The sequence below is a fragment of the Eptesicus fuscus genome, chromosome 21, assembly GCF_027574615.1.
Source record: "Eptesicus fuscus isolate TK198812 chromosome 21, DD_ASM_mEF_20220401, whole genome shotgun sequence".
NCBI classification, from domain to species: Eukaryota; Metazoa; Chordata; class Mammalia; order Chiroptera; family Vespertilionidae; genus Eptesicus; species Eptesicus fuscus.
Genome location: NC_072493.1, coordinates 19,477,013 through 19,494,933, shown reverse-complemented (window position 1 = coordinate 19,494,933; position 17,921 = coordinate 19,477,013). Strand labels below are relative to the sequence as shown.

General features: G+C 54.2%; 1 protein-coding gene and 1 long non-coding RNA gene across 2 annotated transcripts; one reads left to right on the top strand and one right to left on the bottom strand.

The window, feature by feature from the left end:
- Nucleotides 1-185: 185 nt before the first annotated feature.
- On the top strand, nt 186-8,658 carry USB1 (U6 snRNA biogenesis phosphodiesterase 1). The gene is made up of 7 exons (XM_008139853.3): nt 186-371; nt 1,241-1,407; nt 1,912-2,095; nt 3,635-3,688; nt 4,701-4,806; nt 6,502-6,585; nt 7,618-8,658. Exons 1-7 carry the CDS (start codon nt 256-258, stop codon nt 7,720-7,722), a joined length of 816 nt encoding a protein of 271 aa, XP_008138075.2. The 5' UTR covers nt 186-255; the 3' UTR covers nt 7,723-8,658.
- LOC114230923 (uncharacterized) lies at nt 3,578-17,814 on the bottom strand. Its single transcript, XR_003616895.2, has 4 exons — nt 17,682-17,814; nt 15,489-15,751; nt 10,836-10,943; nt 3,578-4,488 (listed from the first exon to the last, which is right to left on the bottom strand). It is a non-coding gene; the product is annotated as an uncharacterized LOC114230923 (long non-coding RNA).
- Between the last annotated feature and the right edge of the window lie 107 nt (nt 17,815-17,921).

Sequence of the window (17,921 nt, the reverse complement as noted above, 5' to 3'; positions counted from 1 at the left end):
TGGGCACACGGAGGCTGAGGGCACCCGGAGGGGCCGGACTACCCTGCACCAGCAACGAGAGGCAGGCGGTGCGGTCTGGGTGGGGAGGGAGAGTGCTGGGCGGTGCTGGCCCCGCCCTCCAGGGCCCGCCCCGAGGCGGTGCTAACGCAGGCCCCGCCCCTTCATGTCCCGCCCCCCAGGGGTACTTCCGGCGTCGCGGAATTCCGGGTGCTAAGTGCAGTGAGCCGGCCACCCTGTTGTCGCCCCGGAGGCCCTATGAGCGCGGCTCCCCTGGTGGGCTACAGCAGCAGCGGCTCTGAGGATGAGGATGAGGCCGAGGCCGAGGCCGAGGCCGGGCGTCAGGCCAGGCCGGGGGCTGGATGCCGCCCTCGGTGAGAAGCGAAGAAGTCTTTCTGGGGGGTTGCGGGTTCACGTGAGCCCCCGAAGGGAGAGTGGGAGATCCCAGTGAGAAGCGACTGGGCAGGGAAGGAGAAGGGGCAGGGAGGGGGCGAGAAGTGGGGGAGGAATGGAGATTCCAGGAGACACCCCTGGACAAAGCCCCAGAATGCCCCCACACACACACACACAGGTTAGACCCAGGTTAAGAGGCAAGAAGCCTGGGTTCGGGTCAGCCTCTGCCACTGGCTGACCATCTCCTGGCGCCCATCACTGCACCGCCCTAGGTCTGTTTCCTCATTTTACACAGTTGCATAATAATAATAGCTAAAGCATGGAGAGTTTTTTTCATTCATTCAACAAAGATTCATTGAGCACCGCTCTGCGCCAGGCTGGGGACTGGGGACTCAGCAGGGAGCAGAACCAGCGAAGCCTCTTTCTTGGCGGAGCCTCGGCTCTGAGGTGGCAGGCCTGGGGCAGCTGAGTGCTTTTCCAGCAGTCGCTCCAATGGCGCCATCAGGTCCAAGTATACTTTACAGATGAGGAAACTGAGGCCCACAGAGGGCACACGGCTGGCCAAGACCACAGAGCTAGGAAGTGCTGCCCCAGCTCAGTCTGCCCCTTTAAGGAAGGTGCCATCTGAGCCACACATTGCTGCCTGCTCAGTTGTTTCCCAGGAGAACCATGCTCCCTGCTGAGGTCTGACTCTGAGTGGTGGGGAGACCCCAATGAGACAATCCTGGGGAGGGAAGGAGCTTTGCAGTGGCTTACAGCACCTGGTGGGAAAAGGCGCACAGCCCCTCTGTACGGAGGTAGAGAATGCTCGGAGGACACGAGTGCTCATTTCCTTCTTTTCCTCTTGCAGTGCCCAGAGCCCCCTTCCCAGCCAGAGGTTGCCAGTACCGGACAGCGTGCTGCACATGTTCCCAGGCACCGAAGAGGGCCCTGAAGACGACAGCGCAAAGCATGGGGGCCGGGTGCGCTCCTTTCCCCACGAACGGGGCAACTGGGCCACCCATGTCTACGTTCCATGTGAGTAATGTGTGAAAGGCAAGTGGCTGAGGCCCATAGGTGCCTCTTGTATTTGTTTTTTTTAGATTTTTAAAATATATATACATATTTTTAATTGATTTCAGAGAGAAAGGGAGAGGGAGAGATAGAAACATCAATGAGAGAATCATTAATCGGCTGCCTCCTGCACGCCCCCTACTGGGGATCGAGCCCACAACCCGTACATGTGCCCTGACCTGGGAATCGAACCATGACAAACACGTCCCTCCCCCATGCCACCCCCCTGGTTCATAGGTCGTCGCTCAACCACCGAGCCACACAGGCCAGGCTAAGATATTATTAAAGTACACAGACACAGGCTGCTGTTGAGGTAATTTTCTCCTAAAACCCAGAGTGAAAAAGGCCTTTGCTTTCTGGGCTCCTTCACTCAGTCGTGCCCACGCCCCCCGCTCCCCCCCCCCACCCACCCACCCACCCACCCCGCTGGCTAAGAGAATGGCCCACCCTCTGCACTGTGCCCTCCAGATGAAGCCGGGGAGGAGTTCCCGGACCTGCTTGACGCGTTGCTGCCCCACGCCCAGACCTACGTGCCCCGGCTGGTGAGGATGGAGGCCTTCCACCTCAGCCTGTCCCAGAGTGTGGTTCTGCGGCACCACTGGATCCTCCCCTTCGTGCAGGCTCTGAAAGGGCGTGTGGCCTCCCGCCAGAGGTGAGTGCCCAGCGCCCCCCTGCCTCTCCCCTCCCTCCCCTCCAAGGCTCCTCTTCCTGTCCTGAGCTACCAGGGCCATGTAGGCGTGGGGTGTATCACCCCAGCAAGCAGGCCAAACGTCTGCACCTCATCCTGTGTGAGCTCGGCCCGCCACGTAAGCTCTGGAGCAGGCGTCCTCAAACTGCGGCCCGCGGGCCACATGCAGGTGTTTTTGCCGTTTTGTTTTTTTACTTCAAAATAAGATATGTGCAGTGTGCATAGGAATTTGTTCATAGTTTTTTTTTTTAAACTATAGTCCGGCCCTCCAACGGTCTGAGGGACAGTGAACTGGCCCACTGTTTAAAAAGTTTGAGGACCCCTGCTCTGGAGCCTTCAAGTCCTCATCTGTGTGCAGGTCATGGGCGTGGTGGTAGCTGCTCAGGGAGGGGACTTGGGAGAGTGACATGAGATCCGGGGTGCCCTTCCCATGGCACTTGGCGAAGGATCGGACCTGGACCCCACTTCTCGTTGTATCTGCCATTCTAGGACTTTTTAAAAATCTTAACTGTTTCACACATCGGCCTGCCAGGAATGCCTTTTCCCCGAGACTTGGCCAGATCCGAGTCCTGCCCCTTCACTGCTCTCCCAGTTGGTGTTTCCCCCAGAATCCCTCAGGGGGGAATCCCCAGGATCATCCATCCCACGGCTGTTTACACCCTAGAGCTCATTTCACTCCTCCTCATACCCAGTCCTTCCCATGTCCCTTCGGAACCCAAGTTCCTATAAGCCCAGGAACGCGGCTTCTCTCGGAATTCCCCCCTTGTTTCCAGGTGCTCTGCTCCCTGTAGGCATCCCCCGGACATACAGTGAGTGAGTGCGCAGGCCAGACAGAGCCCCCAGATCGTCCCTGGGTCCTCCGGTGCTGGTTCTAGAAGCAGCGGACGGTCCCTGTGTAACTGATCTGAGTGGTGGGAGGGAGTTTCTGCCCCAATTTTATACCCAATCCACTAGGAGAGCAAGGACTTTGGAATCGGGCACACTGAGGTTCCAAGTGTGGCTCACCAAATCCAACCGCCCCAGTGTTCTTGTCTGTGAAATGGGCATCATGATAGTGCCTGGCACACAGGGACTGTTCTTGTCATTGCTTAGGGGAGATCAGAATTGTCTTTTTTTAACTATACAAGGAACAAATTATCCCTTCCGTGATCCGTCACCACCTACTTGACGAATAAGACTCTCTCGGTTCCCGTCGGTAAGTTGAGATAGTCTCAACCCGTTTAATGGAAGGACTGGCTATTCCTAAAGTAGAAATCTTGCTGGCCTCTGGATGAAGCTGTGTGTTCCTTGAACTGGGTGATTATTTAAGGTCTTGTCCAGCTCTAATATGTTAGGGTTCAATTTACTGCCTGTATGATAGGGGGGCAATACTAAGTGCACTGTGAGTTCACTATATTTTCAAAGTGCTATTTTTTTTTTTTTTATTTTTTACTATAAATTTTTTTTCTGATTTTTTTTTTTCCTTATTCTTCCTGAAATGTGGTCTTTTCTTCTAAATTTCAGATTCTGCTTTACAGCCGACCGGGTAAAGATTTATACCAATGAAGAGAAAACCAGGTGGGTCTTCCCCCTAGACCCCGTCATTTCCAGAAGGTTCTTTAGAATAAAGATTGGGGCGGGGTGCTTTGCTTCTGGCCTGGTCTGTCGCAGTTTTTCATTTGCTTGTGTTTTAACCGACTCTATGACTACAAAGGCGATTGGTCCCAAATCTGAGCCTTTCTTTCATTAAGAGAAATAATAGAGGAGGGGCAGGGAGGGGCAGAGGTAGAGAAAACATCCTGGTGTACTGCGGCTAGAAGAAAACCTGAGTTCCTGCCCAGCTCTGCCCCCAATTTAACGCTTAGCTCCTATCTCCAGCTCTGTGACCTGTTTCCACGTCACACAGCCTGTCCTTGATACGTTCATCACTGGACACTTGTGAGGCTCACGAGTTTTTGATGGCTTTGGCCGGCGTTACTCAGTGGTTAGAGCATCGGCCTGTGCACGGGAGGGTCTTGGGTTTGATTCCCGGTCAAGGGCACGTACCTTGTTTGCAGGTCTGATCCCGCCCCCAGTCCAGTTGGGGTGCATGTGGGAGGCGACCAATGGATGTGTCTCTCTCACATCGATGTTTCTCTCTGTCTCTCCCCCTCCCTTCCACTCTCTCTAAAATTCAGCGGGGAAATATCCTCGGGTGAGGATTAAAAAATGAAAGAGGACATGTCTGGGTGCTGATGGGAGGGTAGCCGGTGCCACGGAGCCAAGTCCTCGAGAAAGGGGCGACTCCAAAGTGGTGCTGGAGAGACGAGTCCAGGGGCTTCGGGGTCTGCAGTCTTGGCAGTGGCCGATGAAAGCACTCCTGTCAGCGTTATCAGACCCTGGGGAGGAAGGGAGGCGTGTGGTTAGACCGAGGGAAGGACGGTTTCCAGACGGAGGAGGGAGGATGAACAGGAGACGGGGAGCAAGCACTCATGGTCCAGCCTGCTCGGCCATCCGTCTGTCACGTCCTCCACCGCCTCACAGATGCTCCTGTTCTCGGTGGCTGTGTCTCACGCCCTGTGGTCTCTCTCCACTTCTGTCTCCCACCCAGGACCTTTGTTGGGCTGGAGGTCACCTCCGGCCACGCCCAGTTCCTGGACCTGGTTTCAGAGGTAGACAGAGTCATGGAGGAATTTGACCTCACCACGTTCTACAAGGTAACCCACGGGCCTTTCCTTCTCCTGCGGCCCCTTCTTCTTCTACTCGCGTAAAACCAGCCTCGGTTAGAGGCAAACTGAAGAGCCCCCCAGAACTGTCCCACGCCAGGTGTCCCCAGCGCCAGCCTTCAGAGGACACGCACCCCTGGAAGCTGTGGGGTCTGAGATGTGGTCAGACGCAGCCCATCCGAAGGCCGACATTCCTTAGAATTCTCTTGTTTGCATCTTAAATATGCACAAGAGTTATGCCTTCTACTCCATATTGTTTTTAATTTTATTTTTATACTAGTGGCCTGGTGCACGAAATTCGTACACATTAAAAGGGAATTAATTAGAGGAAATATTTTAATATTGCTCTTTGCCCTTTCTCTATAATAGAAGTGTCAGAGATTAAAGAAAATTAGTAAAATGTATATGAAACTCTCCCTCCTATCAGAGTCTGGGGCGCACCGTGGGACCTAGAGTCAAGTCCACACCCACCACCCACACACACTTCAAAAACGCAGGAGACCCACGCCCGCCTGGCCCCACCCCCATTGGGTGAGACCCAGACCCAGCCGGCCCCACCCCTGTCAAGCCCCACCGGATGCGGGGCACAGCATGAGTTCCCCCATCAAGCCCTGCCAGGCGGGGGGCGCAACTTGAAGTCCCCTGTCAAGCCCCGCAGAGCGGGAGGCACGGCCTGAGGTCCCTAGCCCCGGCCAGCCGCCATGCAGCCTCAGGTCCCTGCTGTTCTATCGTGACATTACAGCATCCAGCTAATTTGCATATTCCTCTATTATTATATAGGATTTTTGTAAGAGGCAGTTTTCCTCAGTATTGACACCCCAAAGGGTATAGCTTCATATACCTTCCTGCACCTCCCCTCATGGTCTCCAGGGATTCTCAAACTCCAAGCTGAGTATCAGGGCTTTAAAGGGCCGCTGGTTTTGCTTAATATCTTCTTTTCCAATCATCCTGAGGTAGATAAGTGTGAACTTGAATGGAGACAATGATTGTTTCTTCATAGTTTTAGACACTTTGATTTTTTGTTCATTTCATCTTAAAAAGTGTGCCATCTGTCTTAGCGTTTTAGATCAGGAAACAGGCTCAGAGCCTGGGTTCTCTCCCGCGTCCCAGATTCAATGACTCGCCCCCCTAGGTAAAGGAAAGTCTATGCGAACAGAACTGTCTCAGCTCGGGCTGCCAGGACAAAATACTTAAACACCGAATTTTATTTTCTCCCAATTGTGGAGCCTAGACGTCCAAGAGCAAGGTGTCCGCATGGTCATTATTGGGTGAAGCCTCTTTTCCTTGTTTGTAGACAGTCGTCTTCTCACTGTGTCCTCACGTGGTGGAGAGGGGAAGCAAGCTCTCAGCTGTCTCTTCTTTTAGGGCACTTATCCCATCATGAAGGCCCCACCCGCATGGCCTAATTATCTCCCAAAGACCCCACCTCCAAGTACCCCACCTACCCTCTATTGGAGGGTAGGGCTTCAGCATAGGAACCCGGGGGAACACAGTTCGGTCCAGGGCTATTTTGTTTACCTGTAGAGGGTGCCTGGGACCAACTCGGATCAGCACTGAGGGTCTCTCCCATGGAGCAGTCCAGGGATCCAGCGGGGATGCCATGACAGCTCTGTCACGGATCTGCTGTGATCCCCGGGCCGGCCTTGGCGCCTGGTGACCGCCCGCCTCTCTGCCCTTCCCCTGCAGGACCCTTCCTTCCACATCAGCCTGGCCTGGTGCGTGGGTGATGCGCGTCTCCAGCTGGAAGGCCAGTGCCTGAGGGAGCTGCAGGTGAGTTCCCAGAGCAGGAGCCCGGAAGGTGCTGAACTCCGGAGTGAGGGGTGTCGGGAAGTGGGAGGTGCTGATTGGCCCCGGGGGTTAGGTGTGCAACCCTGAATCCCCGGGAAATCGATGGCGTGGCAGGAGACCCCGCCGCCTTACCTGGCTCCCGAAGCTGCAGCGTCACCCGGGAGCCTGCTAGCACTGCAGACGCCAAGGCAGTGCTAGCAGGCGTCTTAGTTCTTGTTAGAACCGAGTTTTAACAAGCTCCCTCGGGATCTGTGTGCTCGATAAAACCTGAGCGGCGCTGCCCCAGAACACGAATCCGAGAGGACGCTGCGGGCCTTCCCTGAAGTCCTAGCCCCTTGCCAGCAGGTCAAAGGCTGGGATGCCCCCGGGGGCCTGGCAGGGGTTGGAAATGAGTGAAACGAGCCGGGTGTAAGGAACATCCACCTTCATGGCCTTTCTCATATTGTGATGAGGTGAAATATTTCACTCTCCCATCGGTCCGTAGAGCTGCCCACACGCCCCCTCGGGTCAGGGAGACGGTGGGAGTGTTGCTGAGCAGGAATGTGGCTTCGTGCTGCTGCCACTCCTGTTTTTTCCAGAGAAGCCAGAAATCCAGATTTTTATGTATCACCTCCCTAGTTCCTAATGTTGGCAACCAATTTGTATGTTTTTCAAAAACATTTTGCAGGCCAAACAAAACCTGCATGCTAGATCGAGCCAGGGGCCTGCACCAAGCAGCCGCCCCTGCTCTTGGCCCGATGGTGCCGGAGGTGGCAAAGAGCTTGCGGGGGGCCCCAGCAGACCCGGGTGCCCATCCTGGTTTTATTGGATTCCGTACTGCAGGGCTCTGAGCAGCCACTCCCTCCTCTGCCGAGTTGGGATGGTAGGGCCGACCTCACAAGATGGTGGAGCTGCTAGAGCCCGGGGTCTCCCTTCATCACCACCTCTGAGGGATCTCAGTAAGCTGTTTGTTCGCAGCGCCCTCTGGTCCCAAGTCCCCTAAAGTGGCTGTCCTCTCCTGGCTCCCGGCTGTAGGAAATCGTGGACGAGTTTGAAGACTCCGAGATGCTGCTGCGCGTGCATGCCGAGCAGGTCCGCTGCAAGTCCGGGAACAAGTTCTTCTCGATGCCTTTGAAGTGAGCGCCAGAGGCCCTCCTCGTCCCAGGTCCCACCAAAAGCCAGGCAGAGGTGGAGGAGCCTGCACGAACCGGCCTCGGAGGCCTGGTGGTCCCGGGGCCTGGTCCTCTCCTGGCCCTTTTGGGTTGCAGGTCCTGCTGTGCTGTGGTCGTTCCCAAAAACCACCAGTAGAGGGCAGACCGGGCTCCCTAGTTCTAGATCTGTAGTTCTTATGCAAAAATATAAATAAAAATGGGGTCACCCGGTGAGCCCACCCATACTCAGCCAGAATCCCCACTGTAGTCCCGCCAACAAATAGCCCCTCCCCCCAACCCTACCCCCCCACACACACACCCACGGCTCCCTCAGCTGTTTGCATTGCGAGGCCCTTGGCTTCAAACCAGCCTTTTCAAAACCATGTGTCCTGGCTCATCCCTGCTCAAACCAGGACAGAGGGTCCTTCAGCGGGTCTGTCACTCTCCCTCGTTGAAGCTCGTCCCTTTATTGCTAGCCTCAGCCCCTCCTACGCCAGCAAAGGCCATGTCAGGGCCAAGGCACAGGGTGCTAATTTGAGGTTCAGCATCAGTTTTCTCCATTCCTTCCTCCCACTCGCCCCAGCCAGGTGCCTGGGGAGACTCCAGCAGATGTTTCATTTTGGCCTCGCTGGTGGCTTTCAGCCAGGCCTCCAACGCTCTGCTGTGACCTCTGGTTTCCCATCAGCTTTCCCAAAGAGGCAGAGGCGCCTTCCCCATCCAGGGCTGGCTCTCTGGCCTCCAGCGACCTGCAGGCCCCCTGCGGGGACACGGACAGAGGGCCAGGGGCTGCACGGGAGGTTTTATTCTCCCAGCCCTCACAGAGCAAAGGGCTGGTCCTCGGGTGGCCTCCTGGATTTCCAGTGATGGATAAAGAGATATTTTTATGTTACAGTGTTAAATTATCTTCCACAAATAAAAATTACAGTTATTTCATTTTGGGTTGCTTCTATCTAACTATGTGAAAAGATGATTCTTCTCCACCCACCCCTCCCCCTTCTTCAGGTGCTTCACAGTTTGGGGGGACCCTGGAAGTCTGTTACGACTTCTAACGTGGCCACGAGAGACGTTCATGTTGGGGTGGGGTCACCCAGCCTGCCAGGCCTGCACACCAGTGAGGTCACACATGCCACACCGAGCCCGGGGCCTGGCATGAGGCTGGAGGTCGCCACTCCCATTCGTCATCGGTGTAAGAATAGACAGTTAGATACTAAAACAATTCCAAAGCCCTTTCTGGGATCTTCTCGTCCGTTCCTCCCAATAAGCCCCCTGAAAGATGAACTGGGAGGAATGATTATTCCATTACATAGAAGAGCAGGTTCCATGACCAGCCTGAGGTCACGTGAGAAGTCAGAGGCAGGCCCCGCCTCTGCCCTCACCTCCATCCCGCCCCGGTCAGAACTGAGGGAACGGTGGGGAACGGGGGCCAGGCCTCCTGCACCTGTGCTTCCCAGTCGCTGCGCCGAAGGTCCCCGAAGTCCCGTTCGGTGCCTTGTTCCCCAGCCCCACCACATTGATCTGCTGAGTCAACTCTGACTGGCCAGTCCGTTCTGGCTTTTGAGGTCACGCTGGAGACGGAGAAGCGGCAGCCAAGCGCCTTTCCTGGCACGGAAGGAACACGGCAATCCGGCTGTGCAGTCAGCAGTTACTGACGCCTGCTCTGTGCCAGGCCCTGACCTGGGCAGCTCGGTGAATCAGGCTCATCCGGGCCTCTGGATGCTCACAATGGGGGTGGGTGGCGGGGGGCGCACAGGCAGGGTGCATGAGGAAAAGCCCCCTCCCCAGCTCTGTGCGGCTCAGCCACCCAATTTCCCGCAGGCTGCCGGCTCAGGATGGAAGCCAGCCTCCCACAGGCAGCCACAGACCACCTGGCTTTCCTCACCAGGGACACCAGCCTCCGTCCGGGGTGCCTGCTCTTCCTGGGAGGGGCTGGGTGCGATGGAGCACCTCCATCCACAAACTGGGAGGACTGGACCGTGGGGGTGCGGGGGAAGGGGGGGAGGGGAGGGGGGAAGCAAGGGGTATGGATGGAATGAGCGTGGGGCAACTTTGAGAAACGGACCAAGATCAATAACCGGCTCGTCAATGGAGAATGGAAGGTGGTGACAGAGGAAGGAAGTAGGAGATTCGGTGGGGGAGGGGCGGAGGCCGGGCGGGGCGGCAGGGGCTTGGCGGGCGCCCAGACCTGGAGTGCGCGCTGACAGTGCAGAAGCCGCTGGGGCGCTTCCTTAACAGGCGATGTGTCTGATGCTCCGATGCTCCGGAGACTCGGGCAGGACCAGAGCGGCCGGTCCGCCCCAGGCCGGCTGCCCGCCCCAGGCAGGCTGGCGTGGAGTGAAGACCAGCTCGGGATGGGGATGTTATCGCACCAGGGAGGGTGCAACATCAACACATCTGGCCTCGGTGTCCTCAGATGTTCCCCGCGGGGCAGGGGAAGGACCATCCCTCGCCGGGTTGGCCCGCTTCCACCTGGCACTCTGGGCTCCCCACGCAGCGCCACAGAGCAGACCACCCGAGCTCTGCTTCCCAGGGAGAGGGAAATGGCCTCGTCTTGTTTGTTTATTCTTTGTCTTGTGGCACCAGGAGCCTGAGAGGCCTGTGGGGGGTGCAGGGTGGGGCGGCCGGGGTGGGGGCGGGGCCCCGGTTCCCATCCACAGGGCCTTTGCTTTACCAAACAAGGGGCCTGGGCCACTCCCTGAGCCAGAAGCTTCCCTTTACAATTGGGGCGACAACCCCACGGAGGGACGACGGCTTGCTCACGATTGAACCCGATGGAGCCGTAAATCGGGGTGGGGCAGGAACCCCGAGAACCCGGCGTCTAACCCAGAGCTGTTCGGACAACCCCTCACACCACCAGGGTCTCGGAAGGAGCGTGTGCTGTGAAATGCTGTGTCTGGGCTTAAATTCAGAAGACTCCACGGAAAAGGGATGGGGGAGGCGAGGGTCTCGGTGAAACGATACGGTAAAATGTGGATAATGCTGAGAGCTGGCTGACTGCAGGGCTGGGGTTCACACCTCTCAGTCCCCCTGTCCCCTCAGGCTTTGGGTGCTGGCCAGACCCCAGAGAGCCACAGACCCCTGGGAGGGATGGATGTACAAACTCACCTTGGGCCCCGAGCTACCTGTAGGAGCCGGAACCCATCACTGGGAACTTCAAGGTCTGGTCCCGGGGATGCCATCTCCTTCAGAGAGGACTCACACGAGAGGAAGCTCCTACCAAGAGAAAAACAGTGACCCAATAGTTTACCATAGGCCTCTCAGCTCACGGCTCCCAGGCACTTCTCTTTACTAGGTAGCACCCTAAATCCAAACTTTTTTTTAAAAAAAATGGCTGCTTGGGAATAAATAGTGTGAAAGACGGCAAGGCGTGCAGTTAAACTGGGACAGCTCTGTTGTTCATTTCCGACGTTACTGTACACTCTCCAAAAGGGAATTTCAGAGCAAAAAAAATTTAGAAATCCATTTCCCATGGGAGGGACCCCACAGAGAAGTTTGCCCATGGAAAGGGGTGAAATTGCCCCCCCTTTTCTCCAAACCCGGACTTCCTTTCCCCAAGGAACCTCTGTCAAACACCAGGTAATGTCCCACTGTTGATGCTGCCGATTCTTCGTTTGACCAAACTTCAGCCTGGCCCCCCTGAACCGTCCACCCAACAGGGCCCAGGCATGTGCTTCCTTCTAGAATCCAGTTTTATCTAGAATCCCGCTGAATCCGATTAGCAAGAAACCCCCACCCTTGGTTACCTGATCCAACTCCCCATCCCCACTGCCCCCCCCCCGCCCCCCCGAGTGATCTGATCACCCTGATGGCCTGCCTTCAGCCAGAATCCTTCTGGACCTGACCTCTCCTCTCTCCTCTGGGTGAGTTCCCATTCATCAATGCCCCCCACACACACACCCAATTTGCTCCTTGTTGATAAATCCCCACTTGTTCTGGTTGTATTTGGAATTGAACCCCATTCTATACTGGAGTCTCTCCCTTTTGCAATGGTTTCTCTCTCTCTCTCTCTCTCTCTCTCTCTCTCTCTCTCTCTCTCTTTCTATTTTTTCTGCAATAGTTTTTTTAGTAAAATCCATCTTTACCACTTTAACTTCTGTCAACTCTGGTTCTCTTTAACCGTGCTTAGTGCCGTTACTCGGATCTGGATCATAACCACCATCAGACAGGGTGACCTAGACCTTTGCCTCCAGTCTGCTTGCCCCTCCCCATGATTTCCCAATGTCATTCAAAGCCAGAAGGACGTGAGGGACTCTGCCCAACAACCCAAGGTTTGTTAGGCAAAACACGTCTGGTCCCCACTTCTAGTCTATGCAATACTCCCCTTTTGGCTGCCAAAAAACCAAATAGGCAAGGGTATGGGTTAGTCCAAGATCTGCGATCTATCAATAAAGTCGTCAAACCCAGGTTTGCCTTGGTGCCCAATCCCAACACTATCCTGTCGGGTGTTCCTTCCAATACCCAGCGTTTCGCAGTCCTTGATTCGTGTTCCGTCTGGTTTAGGACCCCCTGTGTAAGGCATCCCAATACTTGTTTGCCTTCACCTGGGAAAACCACCAATATACTTGGACTGTTATGCCCCAAGGACTGACTGAGGCTCCTCCTACTTCCTTCTTGCACACCCTAATGGCCAATTGGAGGGACTTGACATTCCCAGGAGACTCCACTTTAAGCCAATATGTAGATGGCCTCCTTCTCTGTTCTGACGGTTGTGACAATTCCTCTGGACACTGAACACCTTCATAAGCCAGTAGTGGCTAGAGACAATATCCAACTGTTCTCTCTGTATCTGGGTCATGATATTTCAGCTGCAGGTAGCCCGTCTCCACAGACAGAGCCTCTACAATTCAACATTTTCTTCTCCCAGAAAATGACAACTGAAAAGTGTTTTAGGTCTTGTGGGGTACGATGTGGATGCCTAATTTCTCCACGATTGCCTCACTCCTCTATGCCATGACTAGGGAAGCATCCCCAGACCCAGGAGTCTGGGACCCCCTATCCAACGATGATTCCAAGAACCTTAAGGGCTTTCTTCTTTCCTTTTTTTAATATATTTTTTATTCATTCCAGAGAGGAAGGGAGAGGGATAGAGAGATAGAAACATCCATGATGAGAGAGAATCATTCATCAGCTGCCTCCTGCACGCCCCACACTGGGGATTGGGCCCACCACTTGGGCATGTACTCCGACCGGGAATGGAACTGTGACCTCCAGGTTCATAGGTCGATGCTCGACCTCTGAGCCACGCTGGCCGGGCAAGGGCTCTCTTCTTTCACCTCCCATCCTTGGACTTCTCAATTACTCCTTGCCTTTTGCTCGTGCACGAAGCAAGAGGGTCACGCCCTTGGAATGTTACCCCTGAAACATAATGGACATCAAAGATCTCTGGGATCTTCTAGTTTGGCCTTTGACCCAGAGGCCAAGGCATATCCCCCTGTGAGCCAGGGCTGCAACCACCTCACTTGTCTAAGCTACCTCTGATGTAGTATTAGGTCACCCGCTCGACATACACATTCCTTAGGCTTTGCAGACTCCTTCGCTTAATAAAATATACAGCACTTTTCTGCGTCTCAGCTTACCTCCTATGAAATCTTACTCCTTTCTCCCTCTCCCATCACCATACATCACTGTCATTGTCTTAACCCTGCCTCCTTTGCCCACAGATGGGGCGCCCCACAACTGTATTAGTCACACCAGGTCATTATTCTGTCCTAGGCTAGCTTTACCAGAAAACCCCCTCTCCCAAGCTGACCTTCCTCTTCACGTCCATGACTCTCACCTCCGGAAGGAGGCTGGGGCCCTCCAGGCTGGATATGCCATCGCAGCCCAACATAAACTTCTAGAATACCGAGCCCCGCCAAATGCCAAATCAGCCCACGTTACCGAATTCATGACTCTTACTCGGGCTGGCATAGGAGCAGAGGGAAGGTTAACATTCACACTGATATCCGCTGTGCCTTTGTGCTGGCACCTGACTTGGGTATGTTACAGAAACACGAAGGATTCGTGACAGCAGCTGGTACCCCAGTAAAAAATGGACTCCAAACAGCAGAATTTCTAGAGGCATTGTTATTACCCCAGAAGATCGCTGCAGTTAAAACTGAGGGACAGCCCTGGCCAGTGTAGCTCAGTTGGTTGGGCATTGTCCCATGCACCAAAAGGTTGCCAGTCTGATTCCCAGTCAGGGCACATGCCAGGTTTCAGGCTCAATCTCGTGCAGAAGGCAGCCAATAGCTGTTTCGCTCTCACGTCTATGTTGTGTGTGGTTTTTTTCTCTCTCTCCCTCTCGTTTCCTCTCTCTCTAAAAATCAATTTAAAATCTTTAAAATAAAAAGAAACTTGAGGGACATAGCACAAAAAATTCAGATGAGGCCTGAGGAAATAGATGGGCTGATAAATATGCTAAATTAGCAGCCTCTACCCCCCCCCCCCACCACCACCACCCAAGAAATCTAAGTGGTTCCCAAGCCTTGGGACCATGCCCCATGCATGATTCACATCCCAAGCAAGACAGAGCAGGACAGCACGAGATTTTTATCACGCTACTCAGAATGATGGCAATTTAAAATATATGCATTGTGGGGTTTTTTAATCCTCACCCAAGGATATTTTTTCCATAGATTTTGTGGATGAAAGGGGCCACATGCTGACCTGACAAGCTCAGGGGAGGCCTGCATGGCAGTCTTGCAAACTCAGAGACCTAAAGTAACCACAAAGGATGGTCTGAAATCAAACTTTAACTAAACGCAGTTATGGTGGGCAGTTATGTCCTAGGCCGGTATCTTCACTGACAAGGTCAACCTTTACCTTAACTGAGCCTATCTGTCTTTTTGCATCTATGATAACATACCCTTGAAATGTCTGGGTAGCTTGTAACTTCTCTTTTTCTGGAGCCCCTGGGGTACAACCAAATGTGGTGGGCGCCAGGACAGATGCCACAAATTCCTTCATTATCATGTTAATTGTTCCTGCACTCACCTAAGTATGTTATGTGTCCATCATTTTACTTTTTATCCAATCCCAGGGATTTCCCACCGCTTTGCTTTATCCCACCTCCTTAATCTATCACCAATGAATTTCATGTAACCCACCTATGTCCCTCCTTTGATGGCAATGTATAAATACAAATGTAACCCGCCATTCTCCGGAGCATTCTCTCAATTCGTTGAGATTCTGCTTCCCGGCATAAGTCGACAGTTTGGCTCAAATAAACTCACAAAATTCTTTACAGGTTTTAATGGGTTTTTTTTTACGTTAACAATTTCTAGTGAGAGTGGAAGGGAAGGAAGAGGGGGAAAGAGGGGTGGGGAAACATCAATGTGAGAAAGACACATGGATTGGCTGCCTCCCCCACATTCCCCTACTGGGGCTGGGGAACCTGCAACCGAGCTCTTGACCCTCGGTCCACAGGCCAACATTCTAACCACTGAGCAAAACTGGCCAGGGCCCGTATGCATTGTTTATTCCTGTAATCTTCCATTTAATGTTTTCAGACCAGGATTGACCGCAGGTAGCTGAAACCACGGAAAGTGAAATCACAGATAAGAGGGGACAACCACATTCACTGCTTAAGCAACTGACCTTGCAATCCACCTTGTCCCTGGTTCACCACTGGCCGTGAACTGGGGACTCCCCAGCTATGCGAAACCGAGCCCGATAGTCTCCATCATGGCATCGCCCTTCATGGGACCCTGGCTGCAGAAGGGGGCGCTTGCACAGTGATCGGAAGCAACTGCTGCACCTCCGTCCCCTGAAACCTACCTGGCATCTCGGCCGTAACCAGGATTGTTCCAGAGGTGACCGGAGAAATGGTGCGTCACCGCTGAGGAAGGGCCACGGGTCATGGACGTCTCCCAGTCTCTCCACGAAGGTCTACAAGGTTGGGGCACACGAGCCGATTCAGCCTTTAATCTTCGTCTTTCCGTTTATCTTCCAAGTATCCCTCCCGTCAAATGTCTTGTGGGTCGTGTAGTACAGCAATCATCCACTGTCACCAAGTCTCTCGACAGATGGTCCAGCTGGTTCTAAAGGAATAAAGGCAACCAAGTGAGAAATGGACTTAGGTTGTTCAGAGAAAAAAAAAAAAAAAAAAAAGGCTCTTCCCTTGAACAAGAGGGGGACTGCAAGGATTCTTTGCTTGATCAGCCTTTAGTATGGCGCCCCTGAGCCCTCTCCCCAGCAGCGTCCATGCCTGTACTTTCTGTAGGGTGCAGTTTTAGCAAGAAACCTGCTAAGTCAGTTTAATGAGAATTCCTCACCCTTAATATCTGGTCAACCTCTAGAACCCCACTGCCCCCCAGGTGAAATCTGATCGCCTTGGCCTGCCTTCAGCCAGAATCTCACCCCCCCCCACCCCGGCCCCAGGCTTGATGTCTCCTCTTAGTCATTTGCCATCCACCAATGCCCTACCCCTTTGCTCCTCAGCTGTAAATCCCCACTTGTTACTGGTTGTGTTGGGAATCAGGCCCAGTTCTATACTCTCTCTTCCTCTATTGCCATAGGTTTTTTTGTTTGTTTCGTTTTCTTTTAATTTTTATTTTATTTTATTTTTTTTAATATATTTTATTGATTTTTTACAGAGAGGAAGGGAGAGGGAGAGAGAGCTAGAAACATCAATGAGAGAGAAACATCGATCAGTTGCCTCCTGCACACCCCCCACTGGGGATGTGCCTGCAACCAAGGTACATGCCCTTGACCGGAATCGAACCTGGGACCCTTCAGTCCGCAGGCCGACGCTGTATCCACTGAGCCAAACCGGTTTCGGCTAACTTTTTTTTTTTTTTTTATTGATTTCAGAGAGAAGGGAGCGGCAGGGAGAGAGAGAGAGAGAAACATCAATAAGGAGAGAGAATCATTGATCGGCTGCCTCCTGCACACCCCACACTGGGGATCCAGCCTGCAAACCGGGCATGTGCCCTGACTAGGAATCAAACCGTGACCTCTTGGTTCATAGGTTGATGCTCAACCACTGAGCCACGCTGGCTGGGCTTGTTTTGCTTTTTAAAATCTATCTTTGCCGCTTTAACTTCAGTCTGTTCTCTTTAACAGTGCTCCTTTTTCCCACCTGGCAGGTCGGTGAACAAGTCAATTTCTCAAACTCTGCCAGATCTCTGCCCATTTCCGGGAGGTGAGGCTGCGAGAGGGGGGCGGGGGGACGGCGGGAGGCGAGGTTTCAAGAGAAAGCTCCTGTGGTGAGGAAAGCTCCCATTTCCGGCTGGGAGGTGGCAGAGGGGAGGGAAGGTGAGCCCTCCTGCCCTGCTGGGCGCCTTCACATCCAACCCCTGACACCCATGTGTTGGGCCAGGGCTGTCCCTGCTGTGGGCACACAGCCTCTTCAGACTCTAGACTAGGGACCGCCCCCCTTTCAAGGCTTTTGAGGTCCACGTGGAGGGGACCTCAAAGCTGGCCTGGGGTAGGGTTAAATCTCGCGCTGCAAGCTCCACTCGGCGGTGGGAAGATGTGCCTCCCAGCCCAGCACCTGGCCAGGCCCAACTGTCACATGGCACTTGCACAAAATAGTGTCCTCCACTCGGAACCCTGAGGTGTGCCAGGCCAGGGGCCGGAAGCATACCTAGCCCTCAGCTCGCGTTCCAGGTAAGGACATGGAGGCTCAGGAACGTGAAGTAACGTGCCCACGTGCCCCAGGTAAGAGGGACCGTAGGTCGCTACCTGTCCCTCCGGAACCCGGGCGTGGTCTCACTGCAGGCACACGCAACATAACCAACCCCTCCCTTTGCAATTAAGAAAAGTCACTGGAAGGGCCAAAGACTTGAAGGGCTTTTGAGAAAACAACAAATCCCTAGATATTGTTCATCTTTTGTTGTTGTTGCTGCTGCTGAAGCCTAAAACAGGATACTGGGTCCTTCCTCCCAGCCCTCCTTCCTGCCCACCGTAGCCTCAGTAGCCCCACCCACCCACCGGGTGGGAGCAGTGGGAGTCTTCATTTCTCCTTACCCGTAAGCTCGGTGAGGGGTCACTTTAGGGATCAACCCCACTCTCCAAAAGCAGGGATCGGAGTGAAGGAGGTGGGCTGGGGAGGATTCCCCCCGCCTGGAAAGAGTGAAAGGGCCGCCTGTCCGGCCCCACAGCCGGCACCTGCTACCAAGAAGCTTCCGCCGAAGACACCGCCCCCCAGCCCCCGCCCCCCGCCCGCGGCCGCGCGCAGAGAGAGAGCACTGGCCCTTTAAGAGCCGC